The sequence below is a fragment of the Hyperolius riggenbachi genome, chromosome 10 (genome assembly GCF_040937935.1).
Source record: "Hyperolius riggenbachi isolate aHypRig1 chromosome 10, aHypRig1.pri, whole genome shotgun sequence".
In the NCBI taxonomy this organism is placed as follows: Eukaryota; Metazoa; Chordata; class Amphibia; order Anura; family Hyperoliidae; genus Hyperolius; species Hyperolius riggenbachi.
This window is the reverse complement of record NC_090655.1, coordinates 235,843,095-235,861,404: the sequence shown is the minus strand read 5'-3', so window position 1 is coordinate 235,861,404 and position 18,310 is coordinate 235,843,095. Positions and strand designations below refer to the sequence as shown.

Here is an 18,310-nt window from a genome sequence, read left to right as displayed (position 1 = left end):
TCAAGTGTGAATGGGGCCTGACTCATTAGCAAACACACATTTTAATGTGAAAAAATATATGTGAAAAAACTTTGTTTTTCACAAAATGTGTGAAACTGCCTTAGTCTGCAGAAAGACAGGGCAATTATACATACAGTATAATCCTATCTAATAAGTCCCCTGTGTCTCTGCGTCCCTGTGTGTGTGTGGGTCTGTGCTTTGTGCTACTGCGCATGTGCACGGACAGGGAGCAGGATGGGCCAGGGGGCCAAGCAAGTGGGCGGGCGTGTGCGTGCGTCGGATGCGCGCTGACTGTGCGGTGCTGGCGGAGGTCATGGGGTGGGAGGGGAGGTTCCGACACAGACCTAGAGCCCATTTTTTAATGGGCTTAGGTCTATTAGTCTCATAATAAACTCTGATATAGTAAACATTCAGTAAACTACCTCTCCAGATCCCAGCCGAGCACCATTACACTGTAAGTATATGTAAACTTCTGTTTTAGTAAACTAGTTTTTTTGGCCCCAGCGGTATTCTTTATCTGGCTATAGTGTAAAGTGGGTGGGCACATGCATCCTACTTCAATCAGAGACCCGTGGTTGGTGGGCGAGTTGGTAGCAAATTGTAGCCTGCTTGCTATCTGCACACTACTCTGGGCCTGCGTATATTACCTCAAAAACACCTGTGCTTCCTGTGTAAGCTGCTGCCTGATTACTGAAGGAATTGCCTGTCATCTGTGACTTGCTTGTGCATGGCTGCAATGCTACATTATCATCCAGGATGCATCGAAATGTGGACAAAGGAGCACACTGTACCATACTGAAGCTGCTTTAGCTGGTGAGATCTACGCTTCCTGTGTTAGCTGTTGTGGTGATTATTTTTATTTTATTTATTGAAGTATTTTATATATTGCCGACATATTACGGAGCGCTGTACAGAGTACACTGTCCCATCACTAACTGTCCCTCAAATGGGCTCACGTAAAAGAGAAGAGAGAACATAAAAACTCCTTGCAGATGTTGACCTGGCTGGGATTTGAACCAAGGACCCAGTGTTCCAAGGCGAGAATGCTAACAACTACGCCACCGTGCTGCCCAGTGATTATTGCATGCAAATCCCTGAATATTGAACACTGTACATTTTTTTTGCAGCTTAGACTAGTCTGTGCTCAATTGCTGAAACACTGAAAAAAAAACGACTACCAATTATTGACTGAATTAAAGAGAATCTGTAGCGTCAAAACGTCCCCTGGAGGGTACTCACCTCGGGTGGGGGAAGTCTCAGGATCCTAATGAGGCTTTCCACGCCGTCCTCCGTCCCCCAGGGGTCTCGCTGCATCCCTCCGTACAGCGGTGACGTCAATATTTACCTTCCCGGCTCCTGCGCAGGCGCTCTGACGGCTGTCGGCTCCGAAGTAGGCGGAAATACCCGATCGCTGTCGGGTCTGCTCTACTGCGCAGGCGCAAGTCTCCGGCGCCTGCGCAGTAGAGCGGACCCGACTGAGATCGGGTATTTCTGTCTACTTCGGAGCCGACAGCCATCAGAGCGCCTGCGCAGGAGCCGGGAAGGTAAATATTGAATTGACAGTCGGGTCTGTCGCCGGCTGTTCGGAGGGCTGCAGCGAGACCCCCGTGGGACAGAGGACGGCGTGGGAAGCCTCATTAGGATCCCGAGGCTTCCCCCACCCGAAGTGAGTACCCCCCAGGGGATGTTTGTGATGTTACAGTGTCTCTTTAAGATACAGTAGTATAGTATACTTTATGTGCTAGAGTATGACAATTTCTGATATGTGGTTAATTCACTAACGTAAATATCACCTCCTGTTACTCGCGCTATTTAATCAGCGCATGATTTTCAGTCCCTGCACACTACACGCCCTGGTGGCTGCGGTAATGCAACATAGCAAGCACTGGTAACTTACTTGCGCTCCTCCTAACTAACCGCCGCTCCACTCATCCCGCCCTCAGCCCCTATGGGTCCAGTAACTTTAAAGGATGTCATTTCCGCACTTTATTGGCCCAATACGCTGCCTGTCTCTTGACAGGTAGCCTATTGGGTCAATCAGCGTGCGGGGAGCACATCCTAGTAAGCCACTGGACCTGCCGAAGCTCAGGATGGGTTCAGTGGAGCGGCGGTTAGTTAGAAGGAGCGCGAGTAAGTTACCAGTGCTTGCTATGTTGCATTACCGCAGCATAGCGTGCGATGAGCTCATGCTCCTTACTTACGCACGCTACACTGCCTCCAGGGCGTGTAGTGTGCAGGGATTGAACATTAAAGTGCTCTGATTAAATAGTGCGAGTAACAGGAAATTACTCGCACTATTTACGTTAGTGAATCAGCCCGATAGTAAATTCTCACATAGTAAACCACTTTACCCAGCCCTTGGAGTTTCTATAATCATGCCAAGGACAAGAGTATAAAAATGCCTTTTATTTTAGAAATGCAAATATCCAGAATTCAAGTTGTCCCACCTGCGAGACCATGGGCTCCAGTAATAACACAAGCTGCCATACATCTTCCCCTTACTGCCGCTAGGACTTATTTTTCGAGCATGCTCAAAATTCCTGCTAGGTCTTATTTTTGGGGATGTCTTAATTTCGGAGAAACGGTAATATATATATATATATATATATATATATATAGCCTTTATTTCAAAATAGTCTTATAAAAGTTCATAGTCCCAATGTGTGTCAGCACTGTATCTTCCTGCAATAGGCCCCATACAATGAGCGCAGGACACGGATGATGTCCATTTGCAGCCTCCTGTTTCATATTTAGCATCACTCTCTTCCTTCTCCAGCCCAGCATTTCAGCAGCAGCCAACCTAGGCCAAGGCCCATCCGGCAATGCATAGATATATAAGGTAACAGAAAATTCACAAAAGACTCTAGTGGTGCAGTTTCTTCGCCTGCATGAGAATACTCCATTAGATTCTGGGCAGCAGTAAAACTATGTAAACAGCAAGTTGATGGTTATGCACGAACGTAGAGGAATGACACTTGTAGGTCCTCACTGTGGAGAGTGCAGGGTTCTCTGGTGTTTGTGAAGTGTACCACTCTCCGTGAAGCGTTTCCCACACTCTGAACACTGGAAAGGTCGCTCACCTGTGTGACTTCTTTGGTGTTTCATGAGATCTCCCTTCTGAATGAAGCTCTTCCCACATTCTGGACAGGAAAAGGGCCGCTCGCCTGTGTGAATCCTCTGGTGTCTCAAAAGCTCTCCTTTCTGAATGAAACGTTTCCCACACTCCAAACATGAAAATGGCCGCTCGCCCGTGTGGATCCTTTGGTGTTTCATAAGCACTCCTTTTTGAGTGAAACTTTTCCCACACTCAGTACATAAAAAGGGCCGCTCGCCAGTGTGAGTTTGCTGGTGCTGTAGGAGGTTGAATTTCTCAGGGAAGCATTTCCCACACTCTGAACAGGAAAAAGGACGAGCACCCAAGTGTCTCTTCCGGTGTTTAGCAAGGTCTCCTCTCTGAGCAAAAGATTTCCCACACTCTGAGCATGAAAAGGGGCGCTCAACAGTGTGAGTCCTCAGGTGTCTGCAAAAGTCCTTTTTTAGAGTGAAGCTTTTCTTGCATTCTGCACATGAGTGAAGCTTCTCACCTGTGTGAATTTTCTGGTGTGTAGCAAAGCCTCCTTTAGAAGTAAATGATTTCCCACATTGTAAACACCAAAATGGAGGCTCACCTGAGGACTGAATACCATTAACACAAAAAGTAGATGCTAAACATTTATCTAATTCAGACTTTCTGCCACTAGAGGGAGCTGTTCCTCTATCTGCATTATGACTTCTGCGATGGGTGTTTCCAGTAATGCCATTTCCTCCTCCAGAACAATGTGTGACACCATCATTTTCTGCAGCATCATGAGGATGTGACTCCGTGGTTTTCTCAACATCGTGTCCCCCTGCTGGTAGGAAGATATAACTGCAGTTAGGAGTTGTGCGTTGGCCTAGCAGTCACTGAACTCTTATTACAAAACTGGCACAAGCAAACCAACAATGGCAAACTGAATAACGTTGCAAATGGATGACATTCTTATGCCATAGAATGTAGCTGGACCTAAATCCATCACACCTGTTCAAACCGTGATGTTATACTGAGGTATGAAGATGGGCCTTTCATATGGTGTACAGTATCTCCTCCTCATTTGTTGGTACTATGATGTTATACTGAGGAATGGAGATGGGCCTTTCATATGGTGTACAGTATCTCCTCCTCATTTGTTGGTACTATGATGTTATACTGAGGAATGGAGATGTGCCTTTCATACGGTGTACAGTATCTCCTCCTCATTTGTTGGTACTATGATGTTATACTGTGGAATGGAGATGGGCCTTTCATACGGTGTACAGTATCTCCTCCTCATTTGTTGGTACTATGATGTTATACTGAGGAATGGAGATGGGCCTTTCATATGGTGTACAGTATCTCCTCCTCATTTGTTGGTACTATGATGTTATACTGAGGAATGGAGATGGGCCTTTCATATGGTGTACAGTATCCCCTCCTCATTTGTTACTACTATGATGTTATACTGAGGAATGGAGATGGACCTTTCATACGGTGTACAGTATCTCCTCCTCATTTGTTGGTACTATGATGTTATACTGTGGAATGGAGATGGGCCTTTCATACGGTGTACAGTATCTCCTCCTCATTTGTTGGTACTATGATGTTATACTGAGGAATGGAGATGGACCTTTCATACGGTGTACAGCATCTCCACCTCATTTGTTGGTACTATAATGTTATACTGAGGAATAGAAATGGGCCTTTCATATGGTGTACAGTATCTCCTCCTCATTTGTTGGTACTATGATGTTATACTGAGGAATGGAGATGGGCCTTTCATATGGTGTACAGTATCTCCTCCTCATTTTTTGGTGCTATGATGTTATGCTGAGGAATGTAGATGGGCTTTTCATATGGTGTACAGTATCTCCTCCTGATTTGTTGGTACTATGATGTTATACTGAGGAATGGAGATGGGCCTCTCATATGGTGTACAGTATCTCCTCCTCACTTGTTGGTACTATGATGTTATACTGAGGAATGGAGATGGGCCTTTCATATAGTGTACAGCATCTCCCCATCATTTGTTGGTACTATGATGTTATACTGAGGAATGGAGATGGACCTTCCATATGGTGTACAGTATCTCCTCCTCATTTGTTGGTGCTATGAGGTAATTCTGAGGAATGGGGATGGGCCTTTCATATGGAGTACAGTATCTCCTCCTCATTTGTTGGTACTATGATGTTATACTGAGGAATGGAGATGGGCCTTTCATATGGTGTACAGTATCTCCTCATTTGTTGGTACTATGATGTTATACTGAGAAATGGAGATGGGCCTTTCATATGGTACAGTATCTCCTCATGTGTTGGTACGATGATGTTATACTGAGGAATGGAGATGGGCCTACATATGGTGTACAGCACTTACATGTTCTGATATCCAGAATACATTCTTCTTCTTTAACAGACCACGTTATTTCTCTCTTGTCCACAGAATGCTGATCACCACTGACATGCATCTCTTCTTCTTCCTCTTTAACCAAAACTTTTATTGTGTTGTATTCATCCAGCTTAAGCCACAAAATGAGAATGATGAACAAAACAGCTGTAATATGTGAACTGTAAAAGACTTTAAGTACCACTAAACAAAATATAATACAAATCGGAGCCACATTTGAGTTCTAGACCCGCAGATACACCTACCTGATAATGGGTGGAAATGATGAGATTTTCCTGTATACAATCACGGGAATAAAGAGGACTTGTACATCTATTACTGGATCCATCTGTAGGAAACACACACACACACATTTCTTTATTGCTTTTTAACACCTGTTTTATGCAATACTTTTAGGGATTGGCTTGCATCCTTTTAGCTCAAGATTTACTAACACTAAAACTCAATGAGAAAAGTTTTTGGTTAAAAAGTAAATTAACACATACCCACAAAGTCACAAATGAATTAATTCTTTGGGCGTTAAGGTATGATTAGTGACAGCTTTTCAGCCATCTCTAACGTAAACGCTGTCTCAAGCAAGTGCTCACTGTTAACGCAAAGGATAGCTTTGCTTCTGTTGGAAGAATTGGGAAATTTTGAGCTTGAACACAGTGGGCTTGATTCACAAAGCCATGCAAACTGTTTAGCACGGGCGTGCTAAACAGTTAGCACGTGAAGTGCCGTTCGCGGACTATTAGCGACGCTCAAAGCGCCGCGATCGCACAAATCGCGGCACTTTGCGCGCGCAAAAGTCCGCGAACGGCACTTCACGTGCTAACTGTTGGGCACACTCGTGCTAAACAGTTTGTACAGCTTTGTGAATCAAGCCCAGTGAATCAAGCGCAGGAGACTTGGGCGCAGCGGGCGCCACCATAGGCCGTAATAAGAATTACGGCTATAGCAGCGCACAGGGAGTAACTTCGGCGCTGCCAGGAATTGCTGGAAGCCGAATTATTTCATTCCCCACCATCCATGGCGGCCTGGAGGGGGAATAGTATTTAACACGGCCGGGAACTTGCGCAGCAGCAGGATCAGCCATATACCGGCTGTATCCTGCGCCCAAGTCTTCCTGCACCGATTCCTCTCATACGCCCTTGAGCTATATTAGCCCAGTTCAACAGCCACAGAGCCTGGTACCTAGGAAAAAAAAAACCTTCCACGTGTGTGGTCTCTCTTCAGCTATAGCTATGTTTGTTAGCAGTGGGAAAGAGAGAAAGAGAGAGAGGTGTGTGTGTTTCACAGCAGATCTGTGAGTAATATCGATTGCAATTGGGATTGCTCAACGATTGTCGTTTGCAATCCAATCGGAGAATGGTCTGTGTAGAAACAGCTTGGATTTTTATACCTGAGAGGAAGCTGAAAGGCTTCCCCAAGCCAGAAATCTAACAAACAGGTGTGAAGAAGCCTTAGGCTGCTTTTAGACTTATGCGGTGCGGTGATCCCAAAGCAGGGGAGCCTGCCACGGGATCAACGCACCACACAAATCCAAACTCATTTGACCCTGCAGCAGAGTGTGCCAATAGGATCATTTGCATAGGTCCGCCCCCGCTTAGTGACATACTCCCTGCTGGACAGGAAGTACATCACTGGGATTCCGGTCGGTCCACCCATGAGCGCCATGTCGCACTTTGCTCCATCGTTTACACTTACTGCATCGCCATAGACTTGCATTACTGCATTGTCCGTTCAGTAGGCACAGATCATGCAGTAACACACGGATGACTTTGCAGCAGGACTGCAGCGAATAAATTATTTTTGGGAAGACGCATCACGTAAATACGAAAGTCCTCATAGTCTTTCATTGCCCTTGTGATGGGGGAGCGTACAGTAAAGCGATGTAACGTGTATGTGTAAAAGGGCCCTCAAAGGGACCATTTGGTGCAGCTACTTACCACAGAGCCCTAAAATTCAGTACAAGGATAGGGAGGATAAACAATTCTCACAGCCAGAGAGGAGCCACAAGCATTCGGTCCTGACTATATTAAATATAACTACTCTTCCTATTTGTTCTTTCCTACTTTCCATCTGTATGAAAAAATATATAGCCGCCGTCCTGCTGAGTATTGGCATGTCTCTTTCATGAGGCTGACGTAAGCAAAAACCCCCACTTTTACATTTCTTTGTAACAGAATACAATTCAACAGCTAATTTTCATCTCAATATGATGTATTTTTTCCCTGGGTCATGAATATGCTTTTATTGTATGCTGGTGATGAGTGATGCCTGAAATATGGACAAATAATACATTAATTACCAACTTTGACCCTCAGGATGCCAGGGGAGGGTCAGCCTGAACCCGGAGGCAGGACTCAGAATCCAGCATCCTAGACCAGAATTCCCAAATGAAGCAGGCCAGGCAGCCATGTCAGTCCCCCAATTTCCAATGTACAGACATCTTCTGGAGTCCCGTGGAGGTGGCCGTTTCAGCCGGGACTTCCAAATACATGGACTTTCGCTAAGTATTCTTTTCCACTTTTTTTCCTTCTTCTTAATCTAATACTGTTAGCTACTGTTTCATATTTGTTACTTATACCAATATTTCTGTAATAATAATAATGTAATGACATATTTTTAATTTAATGATAAAGTCATTTAAGGGCTATTACCTTTTTCTCCGTACCACAGATAAACCTTGCCTTCTAAAGAGATGCTACCAAGAGAATTGTATTATTTTAGTAAGAATAGATTGTGTTAACCATTTATTTTTTAGCTCAGATAAAAGAGGTGGTGACAGCCTTTTTATGGTAGATTTGTGTGTAGTAAATGGTTTGTGTTTACATGTTCCCTCCTGGGCTGTCTGTGTGCCCATTAATCCCAACTACTCTGGCACATCGATTGTATCTTCAAGATTGGATGGTCTGTGTGCACTGAGAAGATTGGGAGGCACTAAGCAGTTTGGCCAGTAGAGGGCAGTGGGGGATGCTTGCAAGAGCAGACACAAAGCTTCCCTTTAACAAAGTGCCATGTCCACTACTAGTAGACAGAAGAGCTGCAACCCCAAAAACTAACAAATCAGAGAAGCAACTCCACCACAACTAAAGAGTACAGGTGGCATCCTAAGACTCCTTGCCTATTAGCAATAAATGTGAATTGAGTCAGTAAACCATATAGGGTTGTAATTTCAGTATAACAGTTACTAAAAGTATAGCACTGGTCACGGTGCTTGAATGGGGGAAAGAAATAGTTTTACAACCATCGATGGTGTTTAGCATAGCAGGCTGGTAATTAGAGTTAAGGGGATCCTCACGCCATATCTTTATCTGCTCCTCAAAGGACACTGTAGCTGGGGGAGGTGGAGCTAATATAGCTTCCCTGACACTTTTTTGATTTCCTGTGTTATTCAATGCATTGAAATGCTTTGGTTCTGCTGTAACTGAGCTGGAAGTCCCAGGTGACTGCAATATCTTTAGCACATCATCCTCATGTTAGCATTATGGAGCAAGTGAAAAGTGGAGTTTGATAACCAGCCGTAAGCTGTGCCCTGGTAATTCCAGCCCTAATAAACATAGAAACAGTGGAGTTGGTGTTTATCAGATGATGGGGGATCTACGTGGACCATCCGTTCAGCCCTCTAGTTTACAAGAAATGAAATTCTCCACTTACCCGGTGATGTGAGGGGTGGCTGATTCTCCATCATGGTGTCCTTGTGCATCTCCTTGTGTTCTTCTGAACATTGACTCCCCTCCATTACATCTTCCTCATCTTCTATCTCTTCTTTAATTACTATGTTAAAATCAGACAAGCTTTTCCCCTAAAATAATAATGGATAAATAATAAAAGTTACAAAGCGGCCAATGTATAGTTCATAACATGATTAGCATAATCCATAGACCTTCTACCTGAAGATGGGCTGGGATCCTCTGATCTTCCATCACAATGGTCTCCTCCAGATCCTTTTGCGCCTCCAAACATTCCTCTTGCTTCTGTAATGCAGAGAATTCGGCAATGTGAGATGCAAGGCAGTGAAGGGGATCATTTGTAAGTTTAAGTGTACCTGAACTGAGATGTGACATAAGGCCTGAGAGATGTAGGTCTGGTAAAACTGCTGTGTACAGAGAGTGCACAGCAAGTATATCAATGCCAATACTGAGGGAGTAGCATTGCGTTATTACTGCAACCCACATAACTAATGTAACTAAAGCAACACACATTATGGCGCGTCTTATCCTAGCAATACTCCCATTGCCTAGATAACGCAGGTTGCAGTAATAGTGTAACCGGCATTGGTACTGGTAATATTGCTGCATGGCACTATTACCACCCCTATGTGAATCCGGCCCATAATGAGATAAACAAGGGTACATAAAGCACTAAAAAGTTGCCTGAAGTCCCTCATATCTTTTTCGTGGCAAGCTTTAATAAACCTGTATTTTTATCTTTGCAAATGAGACAGATAATTAGCAGTCAAATGCAGCCCCGACTCTCCTGAAAAGTAAACAGAATCCAAAACGCTTCTACAGTGGGGAAAATAAGTATTAAAGTGAACCTGAGATGAAGCACCCTCATGTATTTTACCATATACAGTATATCAGTGGGAACATGAGAGAAAACACCTACCCTGCTCTCTGTTTCATCCTTCACTGCTCAGGCTGTTTGTTATCAGCCCTGATAAAATCCCAGACTTAGCATTCAGTCTGGCTTTGCTCAGTAATCATTATAGCTGAGTCTGTCTTCTCTGATGTCCTTTCAAGCCCAAGCCTGCCCCCTTCTGGCTCTGCGATAACGACTCAGCTACAATGATTCCTGAGCAAAGCCAGACTGAATCCTCAGTCGGGAATTTTATCAGGGCTGATAATAGGCAGGCTGAACAGTGACGGATGAAACAGAGAGCATGGTAGGTGTTTTCTCTAATGTTTCCACTGATATATATGGTAAAATACATGAGGGTGCTTCATCTCTGATTCACTTTAAACATGTCGTTGTTTTTCTCAGTAAATACGAGCCGACAGGAAATTTTCACCAGATGTTAGGAACAACCCATGTAATCCACACATACAAAGAAATCATTCAAGACCAACCAAAATGTGTAAATAGTTTTGCCAGCACTTCCCTGGCCTGGCTGATCGGATGTCATCCTCAGTTGGATGAAATTTCAGACAATAGTATGTGAAAGTGACCCAATTCACCAATCATCAGTAAATACCCTATTAGCAATCCATTGAGAAGAAGTGAATCAGTGGTGTACAGGGATGTAACAATTGCCCCATTGACCCCACCTTCATGGGGAGTAGGGGTCCAAGGGGACCCAGTCCTGTCTGCGGCAATTGCAGAGCAGAGCGGAGCTTCTTACATTCATTCTTCTAGTGGCACCACCTGTCCTCACTCCTCTCGTCACTGTAGCCACTATACACTATCTATTAATAAGAGCCAAATGACTCAGATCCTTGTTTAGTAGTAGGAATGGGAATCCAAAGGTCCTCCCTGCCGCACACTGATAGATTAATGTCTCCTGCTGCTATGTACACAACCAGTTATCTAAACTATATTAACAAATCATTAGGTATCAGGTGTAATGTGAAAAAGAACATTTAGTTTATTATATCAAAATTTGAATAACAAATGACAAACATTTAAAAAATACATAGAATGTGTTGCAGAGCCCGTCGATAACACATTCCTGGCCGGCCACAATTTCATGCATCCACATACATCAACCACTCGTACATACTCCCTAACTGCCTCTAATTGGTACTCATATGAACTGGCAGTCTGTTCTAGTTAGTATCGGTTTTGCTAGATTACTTGCAAGCAAGCAGTCCCAGTCCACTTAAAGAGATAAAAGTTGCTGCCACATTACATATAGCACGCAGTGCACTCTGCACTAGATCCTGTGTTAGTGGCTGTCAGGCGTGGCAGAAGCAGAGTGGAGCAGCAACAAAAATTAGCTTGTGATTAAAAACAGTAACTGCACAGTCCCATTCCACCAAGAAAATATATGCAGATGATTCTAATTGGCAGTCACAGCAGTCCACAATCAAAAGGAATTGTATGCATAGATCATATGCACAGGTTCAAAAATGCAAGGCAAGGCTATAGAGCCATACAACATAATACGTTCATCGATCTCACCCGTTTCCTGCACAGGTATCAGCTGGTTGTAGATCAGCATGGGAGCCTTTCAGTCGACAGATCCACATGCGGTGTCCGTGCTCTGGGGACTCCGCTTACAGCCGGCTGGCGTCCCAGCACGGCTGACTAGGCAGGTTCAGTAATCCAGCATGAGACACGCTAGCTGCACATAAGACAGGGATCCCTGCGTGTGAGCAAAACTGGCCGGCCAGGTGCGCTCAGGCTCCACCCACCAACGCGTTTCACGCCGGGAGCGTTTCTTCAGGGTGTGAAGACTATACTCCATCTACCTATGGTAGCTGCTCCTGTTGCCACATGACATGCAGAGACAGGAGTCGCTATAGTGACTACAGTGAAGAAGAGAGGAGTGAAGATATACACTCACCTAAAGGATTATTAGGAACACCTGTTAAATTTCTCATTACTGCAATTATCTAATCAACCAATCACATGGCAGTTGCTTCAATGCATTTAGGGGTGTGGTCCTGGTCAAGACAATCTCCTGAACTCCAAACTGAATGTCAGAATGGGAAAGAAAGAGGATTAAAGCAATTTTGAGCGTGGCATGGTTGCTGGTGCTAGACGGGCCGGTCTGAGTATTTCACAATCTGCTCAGTTACTGGGATTTTCACGCACAACCATTTCTAGGGTTTACAAAGAATGCTGTGAAAAGGGAAAAACATCCAGTATGCAGCAGTCCTGTGGGCGAAAATGCCTTGTTGATGCTAGAGGTCAGAGGAGAATGGGATGACTCAAGCTGATAGAAGTGGATAGAAGAGCAACGTTGACTGAAATAACCACTCATTACAACAGAGGTATGCAGCAAAGCATTTGTGAAGCCACAACACGCACAACCTTGAGGCGGATAGGCTAGAAACAGAAGACCCCACTCATCTCCACTACAAATAGGAAAAAGAGGCTACAATTTGCACGAGCTCACCAAAATTGGACAGTTGAACTGGAAAAATGTTGCCTGGTCTGATGAGTCTCGATAGTCAAAATTTGGCATAAACAGAATGAGAACATGGATCCATCATGCCTTGTTACCACTGTGCAGGCTGGTGGTGGTGGAGTAATGGTGTGGGGGATGCTTTCTTTGCACACTTTAGGCCCCTTAGTGCCAACTGGGCATTGTTTAAATGCCACGGGCTACCTGAGCATTGTTTCTGACCATGTCCATCCCTTCATAACCAAGTGTCCTTATCGTTACAAACTAAATATCCATGCTTTGAGGCAGGACGAAAATAAACTGACACATATGGTAATCATGGAGTTGGAAAATATATTTGGTAATTTTGTGTTCCCTTTTAACTTTCTGTGTCCTATTTTAAGCCAAGCCAATCTAGTCACCCTATTTATATGTACAGTTGTATGGAAGATGTTGGCATTATGCATAGAATGGGGAGAGGAGACCCCAGGTCTTCCTGCTGGGTGAATGGCTTCTTATCCAGCATCATTCACAGATCCGTTAATCCATAGGTCAAGCTTGTCTATGTGTAGCAGCAGCTGCTGGGGATGGGACATAGAGTTATAAGATGTAATTACAATAAATACAATAATAACAAAATAATCTTACCTCCTCTGCTGCCAGTCCCAGTAATGGCTTCACTCTTCCTCCCACTCTGCTTCCTGTATGTGCCAAACCTTTCTCCTGTGTCCTTGCGTTCAATTCACTATTGGTGACATTACCATCTTGTGGTCAGTAGCGGAACTGCATGCTACGTGTAAATTTTGCCTTTTGTTTACACAGTGTAAAATATTGTTTAAAAAGTTTTCAGCAGAAAATGCACCCGATACAGTAGAAAAGCTTTCAGGAATCCGTGATCTACAAACTATATTTGTCCCCGAGAACATAGCCCCCTGGCAATGGGTGTCTGAGCAGCAGGTCCCAAAGATCTTCCAATCAGAACCTCTTGCTGGGCTTCATAAAAAAGGTGACTTGTCAATACTGTGTACCTCGAAGATATTCTTGCTTAATGGAAGGAATGAGAAGAGAGGAAGAATAGATATTAACCTGTAAAAGCAATCTTTACATAGAAGGTACCTTTCGTATAGGAAGAGGACTGTCTGAAACCATGGAAGTTGTAAGATGAACTTTCTCGAATATCCCTGAACATCAATTTGGAACATTGCCTGGTATGAAAAGCCATGAAGTCTCATCTGCAGAAGTGGCCTCCCGGTCCTTGAAGACATTGGTTTTATTCATTGATATTTGTGAGGTCAGCAAATGATTCCCTCACATATCTGCCCTGAATACATTTAGGAGGAATCTAAGGTCTGACAAAAAATATGATCAAATGACTGACCAATCATGAAAAGTGTGTACGTTATTATTCCGCAGCCCGTGAGCTGGCACAGGCTAATCTTGTTAACATTCAAATCACCGGAAGCGTTAAATACAATTGTAGCACTAGATATAATTCCAGGTCTGGCAATCACCAGACCCCTGAATTACTCTTGTGCATGGCGCGAAGCATAGCACTAGAGCTATGACAGCGCCCAGCTGCGGCGCTGTGTGCCAGCTATAAAGCAACTTCTATCACACCTGTCTAGGCCAAAAACCAATTTTTACAGGTGTGCCCTGATGCTCCTAAGGTGGTCATACATGGTCTGTCCTGCAGGATCATCAATGGCTGAACTCAACTGTTCTTGCAGGAACTTCTACTGAATTTCTCACAGTGGGGTGCCATCTGCTCATTCTCCCCCCTCCAGGTATGGTTCTTTGAGGCAACAGAAAACTAAAGTTATGAGGATAATAATTCCCAAAAACATACAGATAAGTGGATTGGCTCACCCTAAATTGGCCCTAGACAATGATACATACACTACTACATACATAGACATAAGATTACGGCAGGTACTATATTGTGAGCTCCTCCAAGGGTGTTAGTGACAAGACAATATACTGTGTACAGCGCTGCAGAAGATGGCTGTGCCATATAAATACTAAGTAATAATGATCATTTTTCTTGCAGATCAGCTATCTAGAGAAGCACTGGTTACCTCTCCCTGATCTTCACATCTCTGGTGGTCTTGGCAGAGGTTGTCACACCTGAGTGCAGAAGTATGGCTGCTGGTGGTCCTTATCTGCTCTCCAGAACAACATCTTCAGTGCTCCGCCTCTTATTATTTGATATGGAAAAACGTTTACGTCCCAGTTTCATTACGCTGAGAAGTTCTTAGAGCCCATCCATCGCTCTTTAGCTGCGCCAATGGCAATACTGCTTTCTGTATATTATGAACATTTCATTCCATGTGCCCATGCAAAGTATATTACCTGCCTTTCTTGAATCTAAACCATTCATTTCTTCCTCTTAAGGTGGCCATACACAGACAGATAGCCAAGAGATATATCTCTCTTAGGACCAATGCACACCTAAAACCTCTAGCAGATCCGCAAAACGCTAGAGGTTTTTGAAGCAGATTTTCAAAGCGATTCTAGGCATGTTTAGAGATTTTCTAAACATGCCTAGCGTTTGTGTAGCAGATTTCATATATTGTTCCAGTAAAGCTGTTACTGAACAGCTTCTGTAACAAAAACGCCTGGAAAACCGCTCTGATCTAGCGTTTTTCAGAGCGGTGTGAGCTTTTCCTATACTTTACATTGAGGCAGAAACGCATCTGCAAACCGCAAAAATGCTGCAGCCTGCAGGAGCCACGTTTGCTAAAAACCTCAAACCGCTGGTGTGCACCATCCTATAGATATACATTAGCCAAGCGTTTTCACAGGCGCCAGCGTTTAGCAATTGATGAAATTACATCAACTCTCCACTAACGAGGAAATGAGATCACCTCTCTGCTAAATGAATAGTAAATGCTTCTCTGTTCCAGCACAAACAGATTCTTAGCAGGAGAATGATGCATGTAAAAAATGTATTCAAAATTGTAAATGATATTCAGTTTGGGTGTCACTGCCAGATGTGGGTGGACTGTAAGGAGAACCTAAAGCTTATTGGCTGATAAAGAGTAGGAGGGTGACAGGAAGTCACATGATGCACAATGAATGCAGACAGGAGATTGAACAAGTCAGCGTTTAAGAAAATATACACCAGTGATGAGGACAGATTATGTGGGTTAACACAAGACTCCAGCTTGAATAAAATACTATATATATTCTAGACATTACATCCTCATTATCTGTTCAATTAAAAAAAACAAAAAAAACTGTTTGTTGTGATATAATGTAAATGATTCAAAAGTTACTGCTGCGCTCACCACACCTGAAAAACAGATATAGAACTCCACATAGGGTGATACGATTCAAACTGTCAAGATTCTCCAGCACACCACCTTAGTGCCCTTATAAGTTGTGAAAAATGAGTGCCACTTTCCTCTAGGCCAGGGGTCTCAAACTCGCGGCCTGCGGGCCATTTGCGGCCCTCGATACAATATTTTGTGGCCCTCGCCGGCAAAAGCTTCCTTATAGTTCGCTGCAGTGCTCCCAAGTAATCCGCCGTATCCCCGCTGCTAAACGGGGGCTGCAGAGCCCCCAAATCGCCCGGGGGGCAATCTGCCGGCATTTCCTGGAAGGGGCAGAGCTCTCCGCTTCAGCTCTGCCCCTCCTGACGTCAATCGCCGCACGGATCGCCGCCTCTCCCCGCCCCTCTCTGTGAAGGAAGAGTGAGAGGCGCCGGCAGGTAGAGGCGGTGATGCGCCGCGATTGTGAAATTCCTTATGCGGCCCAGCCTCATCCTGACTTTGCCTCCTGCGGCCCCCAGGTAAATTGAGTTTGAGACCCATGCTCTAGGCCCACGTCCCCTCTCCTTATATGCTCACCAGATACGAGCCACCTCAGCTTCCCGGTGGATCTTAAACATTAGTCATACACAGCTCCCTTGAAATCTTGATCCAGATACAGCCCCCCTATAACTGCGGTGGAGTTTGCGCTTAATAATGCCTTACGAACAGATTAATCAACTCTTGTCCAAGATCTTAACCTCTCTTGAGGCTTCCTTTTAATCCAATATAAAATCTTAATAAAACACATAAAAAATGCACATAGTGTAAAATTGTTACAGCTTTCTTCTGGGCACAAATAGACATGCACTTACACGTCCAGATTAGTTTTCAGCCTATCACATAAGATGCTCTCCGATGCCCATCCGCTGAGAAGTGAAGGGTGATGATAATGAACGTTGTTTGTCTTTGCTTACATTTGAACAATTTAATAAATTTAACAATTTAATAAAAGTTATTTGAAAATAAAACAAAAAACACATTGTGCATAAACTCATTTGGACACAAATGCTGATTTTGATAAATCAAAAAAAAAAAAGATATATAAAAAAAGGCTTGCTATACCATTTCATTAAAAAACAACTTAAGTGAGAAGAATATGGAGGCTGCCATATTTATTTCCTTTTAGACAATCCCAGTTGCCTGGCTGCCCTGCTGATCTCTTTAGCTGAAGTGTTTGAATCACACACCAGAAACAAGCATGCAGCTATTCTTGACAGATCTGACAATAATGTCAGAAACACCTGATCTGCTGCTTGCTTGTTCAGGGTACATGGCTAAAAGTATTAGAGGCAGAGGATCAGCAAGACAGCCATGCAACTGGTATTGCTTAAAAGGAAATAAATATGGCAGCCTCCACATCCCTCTTGCTACAGTTGTCCTTTAAACTTCATCTCATCCTCAGTGACCTACAGCTGTCTGCTCACTCTGTGACAGTCAAACAAGCATGACTGCTCTTTCAGCCAGAGCTACTACTCACAACAGACAGACTATCATATCTGTAGGCGTGGCCTAGGCAGGTGGAGATGACGAAGGAGGAGATGAGGCTCCATAAAAAGGTACATGAAGTATTTTCTCTTTAGATGAAATCGGAGGTGAAAATAAACTGATGAGATAAATACTGTATTTGTATCTGTCCTACTACTCCTGAAATCCACTTTTTTTGTTGTGTGTTAGAATACTGCAGTTTTTATTTCTATGTATCAACTAAGAAAAGAGTGTTTAATGAGGTTTTATCTCATATGCTGACACAGTCTTTCAGTGTCCCAGAAGCTAATATAGATCTATCTACATATATATCTCTATCTATCTTTTTTTATCTATCCCCTGCTCTCACAAGCTGTTCTCAGTGAGGAAAGAGTTTCATGGCTGTAATTCCTTATCAGCGAGGATTAGGCTATAGTAGACTTAAGCTGAGTACACACCTACGATAACGATCATTCGAAAACGAACGATAACGACAATCGGGCCGATAATAGTGCGTTCCAAATTTTCCAACTATCGTTTTTTTGGACGATAACAACCGTTATTGTTCAATCTGGCCGATCCAACCCGGCGGATTTTTTCGAAAGATAATCGTTCAATCGTTGCAGTGTGTACAAAGATCGTCCGATAATGATTATCTGTGGAGTAGTACGCATGTTCTTATTGCCTGTCATAACGTCACTTCCGTTTTTTCTCGTTCGTCGTTCAGTACTTTATACTTATATCGTTCACGTGTGTACACAATCGTTCATTACGAACGATCTTTTCGGTCTAATTTGAATATCGTGTAAACGTCACGAATCGTTCGTAAAAAACGATCTTTATCGGAAGTGTATACGAACCTTAAAGAGACACTGAAGCGAAAAAAAAAATGATGATACTATGATTTGTATGTGTAGCACAGCTAAGAAATAAAACATTAAGATCAGATACATCAGTGTAATTGTTTCCAGTACAGGAAGAGTTGAGAAACTCCAGTTGTTATCACTATGCAAACAAGCCATTAAGCTCTCCGACTAAGTT

The 18,310-nt window shown here is 43.6% G+C and overlaps 1 protein-coding gene across 1 annotated transcript in view; it reads right to left on the bottom strand.

Moving 5' to 3' along the window:
* Positions 1 to 13,211, bottom strand: part of LOC137536954 (zinc finger protein 585A-like) — a 48,382-nt gene extending 35,171 nt beyond the window's left edge. Inside the window, exons 1-6 of the mRNA XM_068259121.1 lie at positions 13,143 to 13,211; positions 9,337 to 9,420; positions 9,101 to 9,248; positions 5,704 to 5,786; positions 5,429 to 5,570; positions 2,990 to 3,890 (exon numbers count right to left, since the gene is read on the bottom strand). Coding sequence (XP_068115222.1) covers positions 2,990 to 3,890; positions 5,429 to 5,570; positions 5,704 to 5,786; positions 9,101 to 9,248; positions 9,337 to 9,369 — 1,307 coding nt within the window. The 5' untranslated portion in view covers positions 9,370 to 9,420; positions 13,143 to 13,211. The remainder of the gene's footprint in view (positions 1 to 2,989; positions 3,891 to 5,428; positions 5,571 to 5,703; positions 5,787 to 9,100; positions 9,249 to 9,336; positions 9,421 to 13,142) is intronic.
* Between the last annotated feature and the right edge of the window lie 5,099 nt (positions 13,212 to 18,310).